Source organism: Equus quagga, chromosome 20 (assembly GCF_021613505.1).
Source record: "Equus quagga isolate Etosha38 chromosome 20, UCLA_HA_Equagga_1.0, whole genome shotgun sequence".
Lineage (NCBI taxonomy): Eukaryota > Metazoa > Chordata > Mammalia > Perissodactyla > Equidae > Equus > Equus quagga.
Window position 1 is genome coordinate 16,997,119 of NC_060286.1, and position 23,501 is coordinate 17,020,619.

The 23,501-nt window shown below is 39.5% G+C and overlaps 1 protein-coding gene across 15 annotated transcripts in view; it reads left to right on the top strand.

Moving 5' to 3' along the window:
* RGS6 (regulator of G protein signaling 6) overlaps positions 1-23,501 on the top strand; it is a 573,259-nt gene that overhangs the window by 397,168 nt on the left and 152,590 nt on the right. For all 15 annotated transcript variants that reach the window (XR_006886380.1, XR_006886381.1, XR_006886382.1 and 12 more), the window contains one exon: positions 4,715-4,814. Coding sequence is in view for 12 of the 15 variants with exons in the window: in XM_046647776.1 (XP_046503732.1) it covers positions 4,715-4,814 (100 nt within the window). In the remaining 3 variants the exon portion in view is untranslated. The remainder of the gene's footprint in view (positions 1-4,714; positions 4,815-23,501) is intronic.

The window sequence follows — 23,501 nt, forward strand, 5'->3', positions numbered from 1 at the left end:
GGGATGGTTTCCATTTTTCCTGCTGTTTGGAAGAATGTTTTACCTGCATGTCAGTGCTGAGCTTGGAGCTCCTTGGAGAAGGGCATCCTGATTGTTGTGACCCATCCAGGCAGAACCGTTCGAACTGGCCAAGTGGTTTCTCTGCATCGCTTAGCTGTCAGATAAGGCCACCTGCTTATTGATCAGCACAGTGAAACTCAAGTCCAACCTGCTCCCTAATGACATAGAACTTCCTATTAAAGGATGTCAGGGAATTGATGTTGCTCTTCTTCAGGAACAAAAGGTGCCAGAAGTTAGATGGAACTGAACTGTCAAGATAATATAAGTATATACCTTCCCCTCCCCCCATTCCCAGCCCAGGAGCTGTGATCTACCGGTAGAAGATTAATCCAGCCAAGCCTTTGGGACCAAGAGAGAGAATGCTGAGCAGCAAGACATCAGCAGTCCTCGGGCCAAAGTAAATCCCGAGATGGTTGATAATCTGATTATCTGGATCAATTTCTCTTTTTCCTCTTCTACTCCCTTAGGATGGAGTGAAACTTTCCCTTCAATGCAAACAGTATTAAGTGCCTGGTACCTGAAAGGCATGTTGGCAGGCCCTGGGTGAGGATAAAAAGATGCATCTTAGATTTGGTAGACAGATTTGGGCTTAGATTTGGGCATTGAAGTCAGGAAGACTTGGGTAAGAATCCTGGCTTTGCCACTTACTGGCTGTGTGTCCTTGGATAAATCACTTAACCTTTCTGAGCCTCAACTTTAACATCTGTATTAAATAACTTTTAAGACTGAGAAATAAATTAGATAACAGTTTATTTAAAATACCTGGGACAATATTGATCGTAATGTAGATATTCTGAAAATATTTGTCATTATAATTTATATATGCTCCTGGGAGCCCAGTTTTGATTTTTTGGTAGGTCTGTACTCTTAGCATTTCTCCATAAACCATGACAAAAATTTCAAAGACAGTATTATTGGCTGATGTTGCAGTGGACCTTGCTTCAGAATCAAACTCAGCTATCGCAAATTTGCCTGACACAAGTGTGGAATGGACTATGGAGCAGAATAAACCCGAAGACTTTTTAAGTAGATGGTGGATGGGGTAGATGGAATTTCTGCATTCTTAAAAAGGATTGGATTCTAGGTTACCCCACCTCTACGATTCACTGATTCTTATTACCAAGTATTTGTTGTAGATTCAGCAATTTCTGATAAATTCGTTTTTTTCAGAACCCTGTTGTATCAGTCAGCCATAGCCACAATTTTGCTGCAGGGCAAACAACCCCAAACCTGGTGGCATACAACAATAAGCATTTATTTCTCACTTGTGAGTCTGCGGGTCAGCTGAGGTTTGACTGATCCAGCTATGGGTTGGGTTCCTTCTGCTCCATATGTCTCTCACCTTCCTCGGAATAACAACTATTCCAACTATAGGGATAACCTCCTAAGAGAAGAGGGTAAGCATAACCATGCAAACACCTTGAAAGCCTCTGCTCACATCACGCGGCTAACATTCCATTAGCTTGGAAAGTCACATGGCCAAGCCCAGAAGTCAAGGAGCAGACTCTCTACCCATCATGAGGCCACAGCAAGAATTTGGGGGTATATTAATACCAAGGGGGAGTCAAGCAGTAGGGCCCAATGAAACATTCTTCCACATCTCTGATGTTGTAGACTATTGCTGGAACATAATCCCCTTTCTGGCCAGTTAAGGGAGTTGTCCTTTTGATCTCGCTGTGACCTCTGATGAGCGATATACCTCTTGGTACATGGTGGGCAACGTGAGAAAATAGGTCTTCCTCTTCAGTAAATAAGGCCTTTTAAGATTCAGTAGTGTGGTGAAGCAACTAAGCGGAGCGGAGGAGAAAAGAATCATGGAGACTTCCTCTGCACAGCCAGTCTTTAAATCCAGCCCACATGAGCAGAGACTGGAAATGATTACCTTCTAATGACAAGTCAGGGGTCTGACTAAATTGAAATATTGGCTTCCCTCCAATTCCCATTGATTTTCAGGCCATTCCATAGAAAGCAACAATGTAACTGATACTTCTGGTTTCAGATAGCACACTAGATCAAAAGCATAGATTACTTTGAAAATATCACCACTTATCTAGGAATAGCTCTCCTCGGCTATTCGCAAGTAATACTCAAACTACTATGAATCATTGGGTTGAGTTTAGAGGACAGAAGCGGGGGCACTAGCTGAGATTATTAATGTGAATATGGATGAAAATCCTTATCTTGTCATTTAACAGAATGCAGGTCTTCAGAGCACGACCCTTTTTCCTAGCATGATATGTTCATCTACTGCCCAAGGGGCACAGTCAAGCACTGTCTAACGACATTTCAGTCAATGATGGATGGCATGGACAACAGTGGCCCCATAAGGTTACTACCATATAGCCTAGGTGTTTTGTGAGCTATCTCATCTAGGTTTATGTAAGTACACTCTGTGATGTTTGCACAATGACAAAATTGCCTAATGATGCGTTTCTCAGAAAGTATCCCCATCATTAAGCAAGACGTAACTGTACTTCTCAGGAAAACCCGGAACCATCCATGGGGGAGAACGATCTCCCTGCTTGGCTGGTTTTCTGGGCATCTTATTGGGTGGCAGAGCAGCCCAAGGGGTAGAAGCCTGAGATCTGGGGTCTGCAGCTGGGTTCAAACTCAGATCCACAACTGGGTAGCTGTGTGACCCTGGGAAGGTTGTTTAACAACCATGCTGGTCATTGCTGCTGCTCACAGATGGTCAGTTCCCCTCTCCTTCTAGCACCCAGAAGACTGGACCCCTGGCTCCTTTGTGGTTGTGTGGTGCCATGTGACTAGTTCGGGCTGAAGAATTGGGAGCAAATGTATTATATATAACCTCTGGGCTGTAACATTTAATAACCAGTGCGAGTCTCCAGAATTCTCTCTTGCCCCTCTAGAACGATGACCAGCAACATTCACGATGGTGGCTGTTCCATCAGCCTGGGTCCCCAAGTAACTACAATGAGCAGAGTGCCCCTGGTGACCTGCAGTAGACTTGTAGCATGAGAGAGAAAACTTGGTTGTATTAAGCCATTGTGATTTTAAGGGTTATTTGTTACCACAACTTAATCTAGTCTACCCTGATTGATACAGCTCACTAAATCTTAGTTTCTTTATCTGAAAGTGTGGATAATAGTGTAATCTAGCTTAGGAAGTAATCATGGGGATTAAATGGCATAGTGTGTGTATAATATTTAGAGTAGTACTTAGCACATAATAAATTTTTTTTTAAGATTTTATTTATTTTTTTTCCTTTTTCTCCCCAAAGCCCCATGGTACATAGTTGTATATTCTTCGTTGTGGGTGCTTCTAGTTGTGGCATGTGGGACGCTGCCTCAGCGTGGTTTGATGAGCAGTGCCGTGTCCGCACCCAGGATTCAAACCAACGAAACACTGGGCCGCCTGCAGCAGAGCGTGCGAACTTAACCACTCGGCCACGGGGCCAGCCCCACATAATAAATTTTTAATACATTTTGGCTATTGTATATTATTATTATTAAATTATGCCATATGCTAACTGTGTCTTACAAGTTACTGATTTCTTTCAAACAAGTTGTTAGTCATGTGACTTTGAGAAACTCACTCACCCTCAAATTGCAATCCTAGTACGTTAGACTAAACAAGCTACAGCTTTAAATTTCTAGACTTAAAATTACGTGAATCGTTTATGGAAGCACTCAGAGAATCCAGCCTAGTGTTTGAAAGATATTCTATTGGTTAGGGGAACAAACTGTGTGGTAAAATTACACAATATTTTCTCCCCTCTTCTAGTTGCCCTCCCTCCACTCAAAACAAAACAAAAAGATCTATGTCCTTGTTACAGATCGTTCTGTATCCTATTCTGAAGATTTCTGTCCTGGCTTGTAAATTTTTAGCTACGCATTGGTTTTATGGTTTAGGCGCCCACATCCCTGGTAGTCCATCTCCCCTCTCTGCTCTGTGTTCGATATATGTACACAGTATCTTGTTTCATCAGTAAGATTTCACCTGACTCCAGGCCACAGCCCACCGTGGTCTTTCTTCTGATGCTGTGGTCTTCTTTAGCCCAAAAGCAGAGGATCCTATCCTTGCTCCACCTTGGTCCTGGCTCCAGGTGACCACTCTCACACCACCGCCTCCAACTTCTCCTGTCCTCCAACTTCTCCAGCTCTCCAGAGCTTTCCATGTCTTGATTTACAGTCTTCATTTTTTCTCCTGTGTTACTCTGGCTGGATCCTTCTCTGTCCCAAAGACAGCCCTACCTATACATCCTAACAGCTGTTTGTTAATATATTAAGCTAAACTATAGGAAATTGCCATTTTTTAAGGCTGGATATGGCAATTTCATATGCTTATATATAAACCCGATTTGGGAAGGAGGAGGAATTTCATTACACATATATTGAATTACACGTTGGACCCTATCAAGTATTCTAATGTATTTCTCCCTCCTTACCTTGTTGAACTGGGTATTGTCCTTACAGACCATAATTTATGCCCTCGTATTTAATCCCCGGCCGCTCCACCCCCAGCACTTGGTCCATAGCAGATCCTGCTATACATTTATTGACTGACCAGGTGGAGGTTTTTCCTGATAGCTATTATTGGCATCCATGTTCCCACATTTTGGCTGTTCATAAAGATGTCATTTACAATCACTTTGTGGGAGACAGTAATACTTCTTTTCTTCAACCTCTTTCAGATTGAAGATATCATTACAAAGATGCAAGATGACAAGACAGGCGGTGTGCCCATCAGAACAGTCAAGAGCTTTCTCTCCAAAATCCCCAGTGTTGTCACAGGTAAACGTTCTCCTTACAAGGTGTTAGTGGCTACAGAAAGAGGCTCCTGAAGAGCATGTAGCCTCAATTGTGACCTGGGGGTGTCTGAGAATTTGTGAATAGTAAAGCTGATATGTTCAATGTACTTCTTAAATAAGGTCGAGTTCTGGTCCTGGTTTCTAGGAAGGAGCTACTCTCTGCCGATTGTTAAAAATACTGTTACCGTTACCAGCCCTTCTGTGTGTGGGGTGAGGCTTCTGGGAAGAAGCTAGCTCATTAATAAACTGGCTAGCCCATCAGCAATTTGGCCTATGGGGTGTACATAAGCATGGAAATATTAAAGAACTTATTTTAGTTTTAAACAAGCCTTACGAAAATCTTATGTTCGCATTCTGCAAAATGTTAAGATTTTTAGCTCACTGTACTTGAACTCCTGAAAGAAGTGCTTTTAAAATATTTTTCTACGTTACTTTGGGGATTTTTGTGTGTGTTGTGTGCTCAGACGTTTCTTTAAAAGTTGTTCATTGTGAAATGTATCAAACACATGGATATTGTTTCAAGAATAATAATAAAACAGGTCACATGTACCCATCATGATGCTTCATAACTAAGACATCACCAGTATCTTAGAGCTCCTGGTTGACCTGCTGTGAGTGGCGTCTACCTCCCCTTCCACTTGCAGTAACCACTGCCTACTTTATACTAATCAATCTGTTGCTCTCTTCATGGTCTTACCACACAGGCATGTATCCCTTACTATCCAAACAAATCACCAAATAAATTAAGATAGAACTTTAGATGATTCATTATCAAAATCTGGCTGTTTGCTTTCTAAAATTTTGGGAATCAAAAGGTCTCAGTTTCTACCGCACACCTAGAGAGTGGCTAAAATAAAAAATACTGACAATACCAAGTCCTGCTGAGACTATGGAGCAACTGAGCTCTCAGACGTTATTGGTGGGGAGGTAAACTGATGTAGCGACTCTGGAAGTTTCTTATAAAGTTAAATATGACCCAGCAATCTCACTCCTAGGCATTTATCCAAGAGAAATGAAAACTCGAGTTTAGACCAAAACTCGTAAGTATTTATAGCAACTTTATTCATCATCTCCAAAGACTGGAAACAATCCTAATGTCCTTCAGTGGGTGAGTGAATAAACAAACTGTGGTGCATCCATATTCAGCAATCAAAAGGAGTGAACCATTGATAAATGCACCAACTTGGATGAATCTCAAAGTCATTTTTCTGAATGAAAGAAGCCGGTCTCAAAAGGTTACATCTATATGATTCCACTTCTGTGACGTCCTAAAAAGAAACAAGAACCACAAAGATACTATAATGATGGAGAATGATCAGTGGTGCCAGGGATTGGGAGTCTGGGAAAGAGTGTGGGTACAAAGGCATAGTGTGAGGGAATTTTATTAGGTGATAGAGCTGTTCTGCATCCTGATTTTGGTGACATGAATCTGTACATAGGTCAAAATTCATAGAAAAGCACACCAAAAAAACCCACAAAAAGTCAGTATTACCATTTGTTACCTTAAAAAATAAATACACTCAGTTGAGGTACCCATAAATATCCCAACTGATTATTGAAACTGTCACTGTTTGAACTCAAGTACCAAGTAGATTTGGATCATGAAGGATGCTTGTATGGTTAGTGTTCTCTAATTTTGAAATTTATATAAATGGAATTATACCACAAGATTGGCTATTATATATTTTTCAGACATTTCTGGATTTTGCTTGATAAAATGTTGTTTAGGATTTTTGTATCTATTTTTATGGGAAAAATTGGTCTGTGATTTTTCTTATTTACGCTCCTTGCCGGTTTGGGTATCACATTTATACTAGCTTCATAAGATGAATCATGCCGTGTATCTCTTTTGTTGATATTATGTTTTTCTCTGAAAAATTATTTTCTCTTTAATCTAGCCTGTAGGTGTTTCATTTCAATTATTTTATTTTTATTTCTAGCAGTTCCACCTGGTCTTTTTCAAATACTCTTGGTGATTCATTCAACAAATATTTATTGGGTGTTGACTATTTTCTAAACATTGTTGGGAGTGGGGATTCAAAAGTAAATGAAACAGATCAAAATTTCTGCTCTCATGGAATTTAGATTCTAGTGGAAGAAACAACAAAATAAATGTGGAAAATTTGCAGAATTTTAGGTAGAGATAAAGGCCTAGAGAAAAATAAAGTATGAAGAGGGGATAGGAGTGTTGCAATTTTGGAATGGGTGGCCAAGCAAGAACTCCCTGAGGAGTTAACATTTGAGCAAAGGTGGAATGGAGATGAGGGATTGAATCATGTGGCTATTGAGAGAAAGAGCACTCCAGAAAGCAAGTGCTAAATCTCCAAGGCAGGCAGGTTCCTGGTGTTGAGGAACTAAGAGGAGGGAACTAGAGTAGAGTGAAGAAAAGAAAGGATAACAGGGATGAAGTCAGAGTGATAATGGTGAGCTAGATCGTGTAGCCTCTTGGTGGTAAGGCCACTGGTGGACTTTGAGCATGGGTGACACGCTCTGACTTACATTACAACAGAATCACTCTATTGCATTCTGCGTGCTCTGGGGAGTTGGGAAGTTAAGTGCCAGATAGGTGGCTATTGTAAAAACAGTGACTCAGACTAGGCTATCAACATTAGAGATGTGTGAAGTAGTCAGATCCCAATTGAAGTTTAAAGGCAGAATATATTTGGGGATAGATCATATGTAGAATATGAGAGAAAAGAAGGAATTGATGATAATGCCATACTTTTGGGCTTGAGCAACTGGACAAATGGAGTTACCATTAATTTCAATGAGGAAGACTGTGAATAGGGCAAGGGGTTTGTTTGTTTGTTTAGCTGAAATGTAAGAAATCAAAAGATCCATTTTAAACACGTTGAACTTTGGGGACCTATTAGACATTCGATTGGAGATGACAAATAGGCACTAGGGTATGTGGATTTAGATTTTAAGGGAGAGTCTGAGCCAGGACCTAAGTCATCGGTATAGATATGATATTTAAAGCCATGGGATTAATGAGCTCACCAAGGGAGTGAGTGTAGATGGAAAACATAGTCCAAGTCCAAAAACGTGGAATACTCTAACATATAGAGGTCATGGAGAGAAGAAGAAATCAGCAAAAGAAATTGAGAAGGAGTAGCTGGAGATGAGAAGGAAAATCAGGCGCATACATTTTCTTGGAAGCCAAATCTAGAAAGTGAAGTGTTTCAAGGAAGAGTAGAGTTGATCTACTATGTCAAATGCTGTTGATAACCAAGTAAGATAGGACTGAGAATCAACCACTAAATTTAGCAACATTGAATTCATTGCTCACCTTGATAAGTGTACATTCCATGAAGCACTGAGAGCACAAAGCTTTACTGGAGTGGGTTCAACTTAGAATGAGAAGAGAGTGATTTGAGGTAGTGAGTATAATTAATCTTTGAAGAAGTTTTCCTTAAAGCAAGAAATGCGTAGTATCTGCATGGGTAAATGGGGTCAGGACATGTAGATTTTTTTAATAATATGTAAGTGATAGTGTGTTTATATAATGATGGGAATGACTCAACAGAGAGGGGGAAATAAATGGTGAATGAGAAAGAGGGAAAATTCAAGGAGTGATATCAACGAGTAGGTGAGGAATTGAAACTAAGATAGGTGGGTAGCTTTAGCTAGAAACGTGCAATTTATTCATAGGAAGAGGAGGCGAGCCATAGGACATGAACAGAGGTACAGATACGCTTGGAGATGTGGTGGAGCTTGTAGAAGTTTTCTTCTAATTGTTTCTATTTCCTTAGTAATATGGGAAGCAAAGAGGGTAGAGATATTGAAGGTTTGGGGAGGGATTAAATCTATGAAATAGTCATCTAGGAGAGTAGAGAGATTGACTGGATTAGGGAAATGAGTATTGAATGCTGGGTGTTAAAGACCTTCTTGAGATTATTAATGCTTATGAATTTAAAGAGAGGCAATTCTTTCTCCAGCCACATTTAGCTTTCTCGATTTGGGCGTGTATCAGGTAGAAAGTGGGACTTAATTAAGGCTATAGCAAGTATGAGAGTATGATAAATCAGGAGAGAGGCAAGAGAGCAACTAAAGTGATTGACCATTAAATTTTAACTGAGTAGGGAGAGAACTGAGAACATGAGATGGGTGAGGAACAGTGAGGAGTAGTAAGTACAATAAATTGTAAGTCCGGTGGCAAAGGAGTTTTGGAGTCGGAGGCAAGAGTAAGAGAGCTAGAAATATAGGAGGTGGTGATTGGGTAGCAGAATGTTTGAAACTAAGATTATAGAGGGTTGCAATATATTGGTGGTGACAAGATGTAAGGTATGACCATGGGAATAAGTGATTGAGAGAGGATGGAGGTCAAGGTCATTGAAAGAGAGGAGGTCAAGGAACTAAGAGGCCATGATTTTGGAAGATTGAACTATCTAGAAATTGAAATCACTACTGGAGGAGAGTTAGAAGTGGTGGTTGTGAATCTGTGGTCAAAATCTTTATGGAATGAAAGGGAGAGACCCAGGGATCAGTAAATGCCTTTCACAACAAGGGGTATGGGTGGTTTAATCTGATGTCATGGGAGCCCAAGCTGAGTGTTTCTTAGAGAAGAGGGAGGGAATGAAGACAGTCTGAGAGAAGCCATGAGAAGCAGGGAGGTCACTGACTGCCTTCAAACCCCTTAGTGTGTGACACATGGGAGGGAAAACAGGCCCCACCTAAGAGGGCTGCAGGGAAGCAGAGACATTGAGGAAGAACAAGAAGATGAAGGGAATATTAACTGAAAATGTTAAGGATATAAGAAATTTTACTTGTGATTGACCATGAGTTCTAGAGGGCAAGGGAAAGTGTTTCAGGAAAGGGTGAGTGTGTGACCTGAGTAATAAATGTCCATGGTTGCTATGTACCAGGCACTAGAGTAGTCAGAGGAGATATAAAGATGAATAGAAACCTGATCTCTGCTTTCAAAAGCTGTTAATCTAGTGAGAGAAACAGACAAGTAGACTAATAACGATATGAACCATGTGCCATGATAGAAGAATGAACAAAGCCCAGAGGAGAGACTCGTGAGTTTCTCTTGAGTGTGTCCAGAACCTTTCTCTGAGGACATAGGTCAGTTATCTATTGCTGCATAACCAACCCCCACAAACCATAGAGATTTTTTGTTTCCCATGATCATGATTCCGTGAATTAGCAATCCAGGCAGTTCTGCTAGTCTCATCCATGAGGCCCTAGTCATCTGATGGTTCAGTTGAGGCTAGAGGGTCTACAATGGCCTCCTTCATTTGTCGGCCTGCAGTGTTTACTCTTAGCTAGGGCTTCAGTTTCCCTCCATGTCTCCTTATATCCCTCAGTAGGTTAGACTGGGCTTCCTCACAGCCTGATGGTCTCAGAGTGCCAGAAGAGAAAGAATGAAAACTGCAAGGCTTCTTAAGGCCTAGGCTCCAGAACTCGTACAATGTCTAGCCCACCGCAATCTGTTCTTGAAAGCAAGTCACAAGACCAGCCCAGATTGAAGAGGATGGAGAAACCATCTCCCCCTCCGGAGTAAGAGTGGCAGTGTCACATGATTCATTGAAGGCCGTTATGATCATGATCTACCACCTGAAATAATTTTAGAGCTAGGCCTCAAACATGAATAGAAAACTGGCGAAAGTCATCCCAGGTGGACAAGATAGAATTTTCATAGGCCAAGGTGCATGAAAACTATGCCAGAGTTCAGCAAAGATGAGCTTGTTTATGTGGTCGGAGTTTAAAATAACTTTATGTGTGTATGTGTTTGAGGAGAGGAGCACAATGGCAGCACTACCACAGGAATTAAAAGAATATGAGACTTACCCTTAATAACAGATTATAAAGGAAGTTTGACTTGTAGACGTTGTCCCAAAGGTAATGGGCTGCCATCAGGGGTTTTAAATGGGAGAGAAATCATATCTCTGTGTTAGAAGTGGATGAAAGATGGAGCAAGAACAGATGGGGAAATAGGGAGACTGGGTGGGGAATCTTTAGATGAGGGGGTCTAAGTCATGTTAACAACAACCACAGCATCAACTGAAACCACACCTTTACAGCCTCGTCTCGTTTAATCTTCTCAAAAATCCTCTAAGACAGGAAATGTTATTATCCCCATTTTATAATCAAGGAAACTACAAATTCAAGAGCCTAAGCTACTTTTCCAAGGTCACACAGCGAGTCAATGGCAGGCCCTCTGCCTCCAGGGCCCACTCTGAAAGGATAGTAACAGCAGGATTCAAGACATCTGAAGAACGGGTCGACTATAGTGTTGATAGGACTTGGTGACTAGGTAAGGGGTATGGGGTAACTCATTAAAAATTGGATCCAGGTTAACATGATAGATTGAATACATTCATCTTTTCCACTTCTGAAACCCCCACAAAAATCATAATAAAGGATTTTTTTTAAAGATATAATCCCAAAGTTGGAGGCCATTATTATAATGATCTAACATGGAATGTTAACATCCTTGGATTAAATATCCTTGAAAAGATAGTCCAATCCAAAAGGTAATGGATGCCTCGCTCTCAAGATGTACAGATATGTGAGAGACCCGTGGAGAGTTGTTTCCCAACACAGGAGACGATAACAGCAAAATTCAGGGATCTGAAAAGCAAATGGATGACTGGTAACAGCCCTGAGACTAACTAACCATCCCTAGTCAGTGGGGAAAGCTGAGGAACAGCTCTGTTTATATGATAGAGTCCTCAAAAGACTCAGACACTAGTAGCATCAGCAGACTGTTCTATCTAGTTAGAACGCACTTTGCCAACATACTCACCTTCTGCTTAACCACCACCGCTTGGGCCAATCGCTAACTCAGCGTCTACTGTCCAGCACTATCAGGTCCCACACTGCCAGCACAGCTCAGGCTGGGGTTGAGGTGGCCCCTAACACCAGTCAAACCCCAAGACAGAAGATAAATCTTGTGCTTAACCTGTTCAAGGTATCAAACATGGTATTCAGCCAACACCTGCTGTGGCACAGGGAGCAGTAGGCAATTGGAACCCAGGGAATTTATTTGGCATTGCCAACCAACACGCAAGAACTTCGTTCTGCACCAGTGGGTACTCAACAACCACAGACTGAACAGAAGTCAGCTGTAATGTTGTCGGATGGACAACAATTGTACAACTGTAGCCAGTCCGTGAGCAGTACGTTCAGACTCACAGCCAGAGAGCTAGCGCCAACAGAGCAGCCCTAAGCTCTTCACCCCCACCACCCTCCTCTAGAGAAACCCTGGGGTGATAGTTCAGGAAATCGTTGTTCCTCTTCACCCTCCTGAGGTTTCTGCTACTAGAGTGGAGAGCTACATACAGAAAAATTCTAGATTGCTGAGACCTTTGGGTACCAAACCTGAGGTGGACATGCACGAATATATGGCCACTCTGTTACTGTGACAATGGAGGCTGTGTCTACAGAGCAGTAATCAGACCACATTGCTGTCTTTTCTCCCACTCAGCAGCCTCTATCAGTCTTTCTGACCATTAGTGAAATAGCCAATCTCCCGTCACAAACCAGCAGACAGCCTTTCAAACGTTTTGGGAGTTTTTTTTTTTTTTTTTTAAGATTTTTTACTTTTTCCTTTTTCTCCCCAAAGCCCCCTGGTACATAGTTGTGTATTCTTCGTTGTGGGTCCTTCTAGTTGTGGCATGTGGGACGTTGCCTCAGCGTGGTCTGATGAGCAGTGCCATGTCCGCACCCAGGATTCGAACTAACGAAACACTGGGCCGCCTGCAGCGGAGCGCGCGAACTTAACCACTCGGCCACGGGGCCAGCCCCACGTTTTGGGAGTTTTATCACCAACATTGGAGCTTCCTCTCCATAAACAACAGCTGGGAGTAGCTTTTTCTCTTGCATATTGAGACCCCATTTTCTTAGTAAAGATTAAAAGATAAAGATGAAGAATGGTGGATATCATGAGGCTGGTTTAACCAACATGATGTTTCTATCTCTTGTGTTGCTGGACAACAAGCTGTCCAGCACCTCCCACCTGATTAAACAGAAAGTGATTTCGATGGGAGGTGGCAAGAAGGAGGCAAATAGCACAATGATGACAGTCCTCCTGTGAAAGCTGAGAAGCGCAGGATTGCTCCCGAAGACTATGGATGAGGACCATGTAAGGTGTGTCCCAGTGCATCCAAGACTCCATCGCCAGCGGAAGTTCCAGAGAACGACTGATCACCACTGTCTCAGCAGCGTGGTGAAAATCAAAGATGAGAATAACATTAATCTCCCAGAAATAGCTCTGCTGCAAGGCCCATCTCTGTGCTGTCCAGCACTGCACTGAGTTAAAATCTCACCAGTTTATCTAAATTGTCCCAAAGGTGAAAGAAGCAGCAACTGTTAGTGACCTACACCAAATAAATAAAGGAATACACAGAAATGTGCAGAAGTGTAATGGATCAAATGAGTGAGTCTGGGTCAGAACTCTAAACTGAAGGCTTTAAAGTATCAGGAGAAAGTCCCAGAACAAGAATGTATATGCCAAAAAAAAAATCAACATTGAATAAAGAGAAAAAATATAGACCTGGGGAATGTGCGCTTTGAAAAAAAACAAGCTATGAGCAATGAGGCTGGGGTGAGAAGATAGACTTGTAAGAAGAGCAGAATGTTGAAATAAAGAAAGTTTTCTAGAATTCACATGTGACATTAAAGGGATCCATGGCACCCAGTGACAAAAAAAGATCAAAATTGAATGGATGTCGCTTCTTTCAGGTGAGTCCCTTTGAAGCAGGCTTTGTGGTGCATTTGTTTACAACCTTCCAGATGTGTTGGTGCCTATCAGTTGGAATCAGTGACACAAGAGGTGGTAGGCATTTCTTGATTTTTCATCTTACAGATTAAATTTATCTAGGGAATTCCTACAGGACCCACACAGAGCTTGGACAGAAAGTACCTACGTAGATCATTTATGCTGAAAATAGAAAGTTTTCCCATCATGTTATTCTCTTCATTGTCTTCTGGCCTTCAAATATCTGATCTAACCTTATTGGTCAGATATTTATTAATAATAAATATTTAATAAAAATAAATATAATAAATTTAGTAAAAATAAAGATAACCTTTATTGATCTAACCCATATTGGGTAAAGGTGGTGCCTTTGCCCAGTATAAAGACTTGAGGAAATTTTAGTTTTTGGAGAGAAGATAAAGGATCAGTCTTGGTCATGTTGGGTTGGAGGTTTTGAAGGGGCATTTAGGTGGTGCTGTCCAGGAGACAGATACAAGTGAGGGACTGAAGTTGCGGAGAACATTTTCTATAAGAGATATGGATTTGAGAGTCATCAGATACTAAGTCCAGGGGATTCCAGGGACATGACGGGCTGCTAAAATTTGCACATCTTCATCTATAAGCTATGTACTAGTCTATCCCCTGCCTAGCCTGAGATAACCCACCCCCATATACCATGATTTTGAGTCTGGAATTTCCCTGTCAACCTCAGGAAATATCTTCACCTCTCGGATAGGAACTCATAGGTGAATTCATAGATGTTGCTAGGATGCAGAGAGTGAAGGATGCCCATTGGTCCGCCTGTGGGTTGACATGTTGAGTTTGGGAAGGCCATCCCAGGGAGTAAATGCACTGAGATAGAGAATGGATATATTTAGGAGAAGATCAAACACAAGAGATAGCCATTAGAACACAGTCTCTCCCTCAGAATCAAAAAATTAAGAGCTGTAAGAGGTGAGGCTTAGCAAATAAATGACCCTTAGGGAACGTAAATGGAGAATTGGAGAGAGAAGAAGGAAGTAGGGAAGAAAGGAGAACCCAACGTTAGATCAAAAGCCAGGCTCATTGCCTTTTGAGGGAGGAAGTCTCATTCATAAGAAATGAAAATCCATGACCACCCATCTCACCTTCCAGAGGCTTGATATCTCGGACCAAAGTGCCCACAGAAAGGGTCCCTCGTGGTCACCGTACCACTCCCTTTTCAGGACAGCACATCAGCCTCCGTGAGGGCTCCTTTTTGGATAATAAGTAGGTAATGAATATGATGATTGGAGCCAAGATAGTAAGGTTTCTGAGTTTCCAACTTCCAGCCTGCCAGCCCCGTCCACTCCCCACCTGCCCTGCATGCGATAGACGCATCCTGGGCCGAATGCCCTCGAACTCCAGGAAACTAGCCAGATTTCACAGCCTTGCCCAGCTGTCATGGAGACTCATTCCAGGGTAATTCTCCATCACCTGAATGTCATGAAGAATTTTTAAGGGGTGTTGGAGATTAGTTTTTTCCAGGCCACTGTCAGAAACACAAATTCCTAGCATGTATGACATGTAAGATACATCTAGTCTCGTTTATTCTTGCAGACAGGAAAATTGAGTCCCAGAGACGTGATGTAATGTGCTTAAGAATCACATAGCTTGTCAGGGATAGAACCAAGATAGAATCTGGATTCCTTGCTACCATTGCAATGCTTTTTCCCTTACTGCATGCAAAAAATTATAGATTCTTGAGTTGGAACAGTTCAGGTGTCTGACGCATTCCCCCTAAATGTGAGAATCATTTGGGTAAATTGTTAAAAATCCAGATCCCAGGGCATCCCCATAAGCCTGGGCTCAGCAACCTCTATTTTCAGCATCTCCTCAGATTATCTAATACAGCCTGTCTGAATTTGGGACTCAGTACAACTGCCACATTCCTGCCGAGAGCTCGCCAGCCTCTGCTTTAATAACCGCCAGTGATGAATGTCATCATCTCTCTTTCCATTTCTGGGCAACTTTGACCTTTAGAAACTTCTTTCTTATAATGAACTGAATCTTACCCGCCTTCCTGTAGCTTCAAACCATTAGTCTCAATTCTACTTCTTTCTCATAATCAAAGAATAGAGGAATAATTTGCTTAAAAGTACACCCACCTACCTCTTCCTTATGAATTCTTATTATACAAATAATTGTCAGAATATATGCTAGGTATATACGTGCATTTTTATTTCACTTAACACATTTTTTCATGTGCACATTTCTATCTCTTTCCATAGTCCACAAATTTATTTTTAATGGGTTTATGTTGACATAAACATTTAAAAATACTTTCCCAATGGTCTCTTGGCAGTACAGTTTGCATGAGTCTAGGGCTTCTTTTGTGACTTGAGCTGGTAAATCTGTGACCTTTGAGCTGGTCACCAGCCTCCCTGGGCCTCAGTTTTGTCATTTGTTAATTAACAGGTTTGGATTGAACACTATCTATGGTCCATTCTGGCTCTGACCTGTGATCCTTCACAGGATGTGTATGAAAGCCTGTCTGAGGTTAGTGCTTTCCACTTATCCTCTTGGTGTTCCACCTGAATCCACCTCTGGGTTAATCCAGGCCATCAGTCTTCTCTTAGCCTGTGATACTCCCAGATCAGGAAACAAGAGAACCAGTTAGGAAACCATAGAGTTACCCCGAATTAGTCAACATTCTTTTTTTTTTTTTTTGAGGAAGATTAGCCCTGAGCTAACATCTGCTGCCAGTCCTCCTCTTTTTGCTGAGGAAGACTGGCCCAGAGCTAACATCTGTGCCCATCTTCCTCTACTTTATATGTGAGATGCCTATGGCAGCATGGCTTGCCAAGCAGTGCCATGTCTACACCCGGGATCCAAACCGGCGAACCCTGGCCTGCCAAAGCAGAATGTGCGAACTTAACCGCTGCACCACTAGGCTGGCCCCATAGTGAATATTCTTGATCTTTGTTATTCTTCTTCTGCTTCTATATCCTTGAGAAGAAAAGTAACTAAGAAAAAAAAGACTCAAAATAGAGATAATTTGTTGGGTCCCTGTAATAGGCTGAATAGGGGCCCCCAAAGATATCAGGACCTAATTCTTGAAACCTGCAAATGTTATCTTATGTTGATAAAGGGTCTTTGCACATGTGATTAAGATTAAGGATTTTGAGATGGGATGATTATTTTGGATTATCCACGTGGCCCCTAAGTGTCATCACATGTATCCTTATAAAAGAGTCAGAGAAAGATTTGACACAGAACAGGAGAAGGCCATGTGACTACAGAGGCAGAGATTTGAGTGATGTGGCCATAACTCAAGGAATACCAGCAGCCAGCAGAAGGTCCCTGAGAGCTTCTGGAAGGAGTGTGGCCCTGCCGACACCTTGATTTCGGTCCAGTGAGACTGGTTTCAGACTTTTGGCCTCTAGAACTGTGACAGAGTAAATTTCTATTGTTTTAAGCCACAAAGATTGTGGTGATTTGTTACAGCAGCCATAGAGAACTAATATAGTGCCAAAATTTCACTAAATACCTTGTAGCATAAAGAAAATGATAGGGTAAGTGATGTTTTAGAAATCTGAGGTGATTTAATTGAAAAAAAAAAACAGGCACAAATTTACAAGGTGGATCCTAATAAAGATTTAAAGGAAGAAATAATACCAATTCTACATTGAGGAGGTGAGAATACTTCCCAGCTCATGTTATGAAGCTAAGATTACCCTGATACCCCAAATAGACCAAGACATTACAAGAAAAGAAAACCACAGTACAATGTCTCTGGTGAAAATAAATGTGAAATTTTAAAATAAAATATTAGCAAATTGAATCAAGTAATATCAGTCAGGGGTTGGCAAACTTTTTCTGTAAAGGCCATGTGGCAAATACTTTAGGCTTTTTGAGCCATACAATCTGTGTTGCAGTTATTCAACTCTGCCATTGTAATGCAAAAGAAGCTAGAGATAATATGTAAATGAGTGGACATGGCTGTATTCCTATGAAACAGTCTTTACAAAAATAGGCAGGAGGCCATAGTTTGCCCTCCTTTGCCTTAGTTTTATCTCATAAACAAGATATTGGACAAAAGAAGACAGATGCAGAAAGATATACACTGTATGATTCCATTCATATAATTCAAGAAACTACTATGGAATGGTAGTATTGAGGGATGTATAATAGGTGGTAAAAGTGACAGGAAAAGTGTGGAAGTAACTACCATTTACCTCTAAGGGGCAAGGAGTATATTGTGATTGGGAAAATACATTCAAGGAACTCTTGGAGTGTTGGAAAAATTTTTTAAACCTCAGTTATGATAACATGAATGTTTTCTTTAAATAATTTAAACTATACATATTTGTGTGTGTAATGTTTCACAATCAAAAATAGGTTTTTTTAAATTATAAAAAGGAATTTGGAGTCATTTTGGTGAGTAAGGTCTGGGAAATGCAAATTGCCTATGCAAAGTGCCAATTTTGGGTTAAATGAGATATGACTCTGAGTAAATGAAGCTGGTTTTCTTGTTGCCCCTGTAAACTGGTTCATAAGTTGATTTCCAAAAACATTTGTAGCATAGCCAATACTGATGGAAATAAGGGTGTTACCTCTGAGGGACCAACTCTGAAAAAGACAATGCTTAAATGCTTAATTCAAGATTGGCTATGCTGTGTTTGTCTTAACAAATATAACTCTACTGTAACACATTTTCTTTAAACGTATGCATTTTTAATTTTCTTCTGATAAAGTTCATTTTAGCAACAACATCCTGAAATCCTGTCAAATTATAATTATGAAAGCAAAAGTCACAACTTTGATATTCTTGGCCTTTGTGCCATTAAAATCTTACTCTAAATGTCACATTAATTCATCGTTTCACATTTTTCCTTGTTTGATTTTTTTCCCCCTTCAAGAAGAAATACTAAGTGGAATGAAAGAAGGAAAAGACAGCTCATTTATTAAAAGTGAATATACACCACACAACCCTCTAATTTGTAGTCTAAAATTTCTTTTTAAATACTTCTGTAAAAAAGTCTGTTTCAGCATGAGATAAAATTTAAGAAGAGAACGAAGTCCAGATTTATTATAACTTACCTGTGGTTACTGGGTCTTTTTAAAAGAAAGAATCAGAAAACCACCATGGGCACTGTGCCCTATAACAAGGAGTGGTGGGTTAGCAACAATGACCATTGATTCCACTGAATCAACTGTTGTAGCAGTGAATTCTATACACTAAAATGCTGGCTATGTTGCTGGTAGGAAGATTCTAGCAAAATCATGTTGCTGGCAGGAAGTCTATACAAAGATTGTGAACATGGAGACCATGAATTTTCTCAAGCTTAGCTCCTTGTGCAGTCGATTTTGTCATTCTGTTCTACTGAGGACAATGGTACCAGATAAAGCTTTAATTTACGCAGATACAAAATGTTTTTACTGGCATATTACTATAATTATCTCAGGTGTTATATATAAAAAAATTTTGAAGCCAAATTTAGAAGTTGTCATTGTGTCATCTATGAAAATTTTTTTCTTAAACATATTGACTTTAATAAGGCATGTTCTTCAAAAGTAAAGCGTAATTCTACTCTCAGTTGCAGCCAGAGGAAATTTAAAGTTATTTTTATGTAAAACTTGGACTACAACATTTAACCTGGTTTTTGGTTCTATGACATCATTTTCTAGATCCAATGACAATATCATTGGCTCAGGCTCTTCTACAGAGTTCTATCCCATATATTCTTCAGGTAATATGCCCCTAGACCATTATTTTCCTGAGAATTAATGATGACAGCAACATTTGTTGAGCTCATCATAGCTAGTATTGTTGACTATCAATGTCAACTATCAATATTGTCTAAAATATTCCTATTTATCCTGATATATAAGCAAACTGCTGGAGTGGAGGATGAATTGGGAAGTCCAAAGAGGATACTCTCTAGAGTCGCTGATTAGAGATTTTTCTAAACAATGCTTCTTAAATCCAAGTATTTCCTCCCTCTAAACCAAACGAAGAGGGCTCCATGAGAATCATTGGTGATGATTAAAGCTGCCACAAGAAGGGTGCATTGACTCTTCTCCCTAACTGGATTCTTGCTGAACTGTTGAACCCATAGTTGTTTCCTGCTTCTGCCGCCAGGAAAGGAAATATGGAAAAGTTCATGGGAAGCTCGGCAGGTACCTCTTCGAGTTTGTGGATGTATGTGAACCAAGAATGATGTCTGCTTCTTGAAGCTAAGAGGCTAGGTGGGGCAACCCACACCAATAGGCAAATAGGGACCCCAGTGAGTTATGATGCTTGAGGAGAAAGATATGGAACACTGACCCCTAGGGTCCCTGTGACCTTTGGAGGCTCTAGGAAGGATCTCCATGGGGACTGAAGAAGAGGCAGAGAGAGGAGAAATAAAGGAGCAGAACTCACCCTGTTTCACTAGAAGACCTTCTGGACAAGGCTGGTAGAAGGGAAAGAAATAAGAGTTAAATGAAACTAATTGCAAGTAGCCAGAAAGCTAAAGGATCTGCCCAAGATGGCGTTAAGCAAGGGCAAAGGAGATTTGGCTTTTCATGTTTTTAGGGCAGTGATTAGGGAAAAGTAAAATCATTTCATGTTTGTACCTCATGGAGCTCATATTGTTCAATAAACTAGGTATTATACTTAGTGACAAAAGCAGTCTGGGACTTCTGTTTCTGATCATACAGCCAACTAGATGTCAGAAGAACACCTTTGGTGCAGAACGCTGAACTGGTAGGAAAGAAAGGGAAATCTTTAGAGACCACAAACTGGAAAGTGAGAATCCAAAAAAGTTAGCTAGTGTTGGATTAGCCTTTTCTCAGAGGATGTCTGTCAATCCTGGGTAATCCAGAGCCTGGATTTTATGAGCCCATGCATATGGGTGTCAAGAAACAAAATTGATCAGGGAGACAGTTGCTTCATAGACTCCTGAGGGGCAATGCCATCATTGGGTGAACTAGGGAGAAAGGAGCCTCAGAAGGGGAGACAATGGGAATAATTATTTTAGCCTTGGTTATTAGTAGAGTGAAAGAAAGGAGAAAAAAGTGTCTCCCTAGGTAATTCCTAATTCCAGATTCTAAGTCTCCTCTTGCTGGTGTGTCTCACTAAACTCTGTGTGGCCCAAAAAAGCCAAGCAAAAAATAGAGTTTGTTCGTTTCAGTACTGTCCTCAGTTACCTGGCAGAAGTAAACATATCTCCTCTCTATGGGAACACACTTTAAATATGAACCTCAAAAATTCCCAGAAAAAACAAAAATCATTAGAAATGTAAGAAAACAAACCAACATGAGTGAAAGCAGAAAGCACAAATGGAAGAATCCAACCCATAAAGATTGTGGAATTATCATATACAAATATAGAATAATTATTAGGTCAGACCATATGAAATTGCCATTTTTGTAGGTCAAAACTAGTCAATATCTGCAATTTTATATATTTAACCTAATATTTTTAAAGAAATGAGATGGTATTGAAAATATCTTGAAGGACTGAGGATGATATACTCCCAAAAAGGACTAGAAGCTTTGATAAAGAGCCAAATGGAATCTCTAGAAATAAAAAATATAATAATTGAAATTAGAAATTTAATAGAAATGTTAAACAGCAAATTTGGCATAGCTAAAAAGAGAAATGATAAACTAGAAGATAGAACAGATAAAAGTACTCAGAATTTAATATGGGAAGGCAAAATCATAAATAATATGAGAGGTTAAAAGACTTGTAGAAAAGAGTGAGAAATTCTGACATCTAATCAAATTTTGAGAAGGAAATAATAGAGGAAATGGGACGGGCAATTTTTCCCCATTTTCTTTATTATTCCCTTCTTGATTTAAAGATATAATAGTTGATACTTTTTCAGAGTTGATTAAAAGCATCAGTCCTCAGATTCCAAAAGTCAAACAAATCTCAAGCAGGATAAATGAAAACAAATCTCTCTCTAGCTACACTGACATCAAATTGCAAACACAAAAAGAAGATCTTCAAAACAACTAGAGAGAAGAGACAAATTGTTTATCTAAAAAATGACGGAAAGGTGACTTCTCATGTGTAAAAATGGAAGCTACAGGGCAGTGGAAGAAAATCTTCCAAGTGCTGAGAGAAAATAACAATCAACTTGAAGTTCTACATGTAATGAAACTACCTTTCAACAACAAGAGCAGAATTGTCGTATAAAAAATGAAGAGAATGTATTATTAACATACATTTACCAAAGGGATTTCTATAAAATATACTTCAGGAAGAAGGAAAATTATCCCAGGGAATCCTGAGATGCAAAAGGGAATGGTAAATAAGGAACATGGTAAGTATGGGTTGATCTAGACAAACATGGACTATATAAAGCAAAAACAGTCATCTCTAGTGTGAGGAGTTAATAAAAAAAAATCACTTCTAAATACTGGAGGATAAAAGCATGCAAGTTGAAAGTGAGTCGATCAGTTAACATATATAAAGGTCCTGTATTGTTTGGAAACAAAATAAATAGACGTAGTAGTTCTGGACTGGCACAGTCCAATATGGTAGCCACTAGCCCCATATGGCTTTTTAAATCAAAATTAAGGTAAAGTAAAATATAAAAATTTTAAAATATGTTCAATTTTAACAAATAAGATTGGAAATTTAAAGTGTACTTCTAAATAGATCAGAGAAGAAATTATATTAGAATTTAATAAAAACTTAAAACTAAACAATAATGAAAACACTACTTATCAAAGCTTGTAGGATATGGATAAAGTGATACTTAGAGGAAAATTAATAGTGAAAACAAATGAGCTATGGTTATTATTTGAAAAGTATAAAAAACAATTACAGAATAAACTCATAGAAAGTAGACAAAGAAATTGAAGATAAGACAATAAACTAATAAAACAGAAAAAATAGATCAAAAGGGTCCAAACCGTCTTTGAAAAGATTGACCAAATTCACAAACCTTAGATCAATTGAGAGAGATAGAGAAATACATATCAATTAAATATCAGAATGAAAAGAAGATATAAACATTGATGTAGAGAAGATTAAAAGATGATCAGGGGATATATTAAACAACTTTATGCCAAAATCTCAGAATTCACATAAAATAGGCAAATTTCTAGAAAAATATAAATTACCAAAAATAACTCAAATTTTTTATGAATATTCCTATTACCTTATTATCTTATTACCTATTACCTTAATGAGTGTTGTAAAATATCCCCACAAATAAAATACCGATTTCAGGTTTTTGCATATAGATTCTGCAAACATTCAAGAAACACATAAATTCAATCTTGTGTAAACTCTCAGAAACAGTAGAAGAAAGACAGATCATCCCCCAACTCTGTGAGATTAATTCAACCTTGATATCCAAACCAGACACTGCCAGCATGACAAAGGGCAATTACAGCCTAATTTCTTTCATGAACATAGATGAAAAAAAATCCTAAACAAAATAATAGAAAACTAAATCTAGAAACACTGGGAAAAAAATATTGTAGCTCTTGTAGGATAAAGAAAATAGGAACTCGAAGAGAGAAACTAGCTTTATAGAGAACAAGAAATGCCAAGGGCTGGAGGCACACGGGATCACAAAGGCACTGGTAACATTTTCTTTTTTCCACTAGGTAGTGAGTACGCACGTGGTCATTTGATGACCATTGCACATTTAACACCAGCATTGTTTAGAATTGCGTGGTGATATCTATATTTTAAATCTATCCATACTTTATACCTTTTATGTATATATTTTTTATTGAAATATAATTAACATATTAGTTTCAGCTATACAACATAATTATTTGATATTTGTATATATTGTGAAATGATCACAATAGTTAACATCATCACCACACAGTTACCAATTTTTTTTCTTCTGATGAGAACTTTTAGGATTTACTGTCTTAGCAACTTTCAAATATACAAAACAGTACTATTAACCATAGTCACCATGCTGTACATTACATCTTGTGACATTTATTTTATAACTGGAAGTTTGTACCTTTTGACCCCCCTCACCC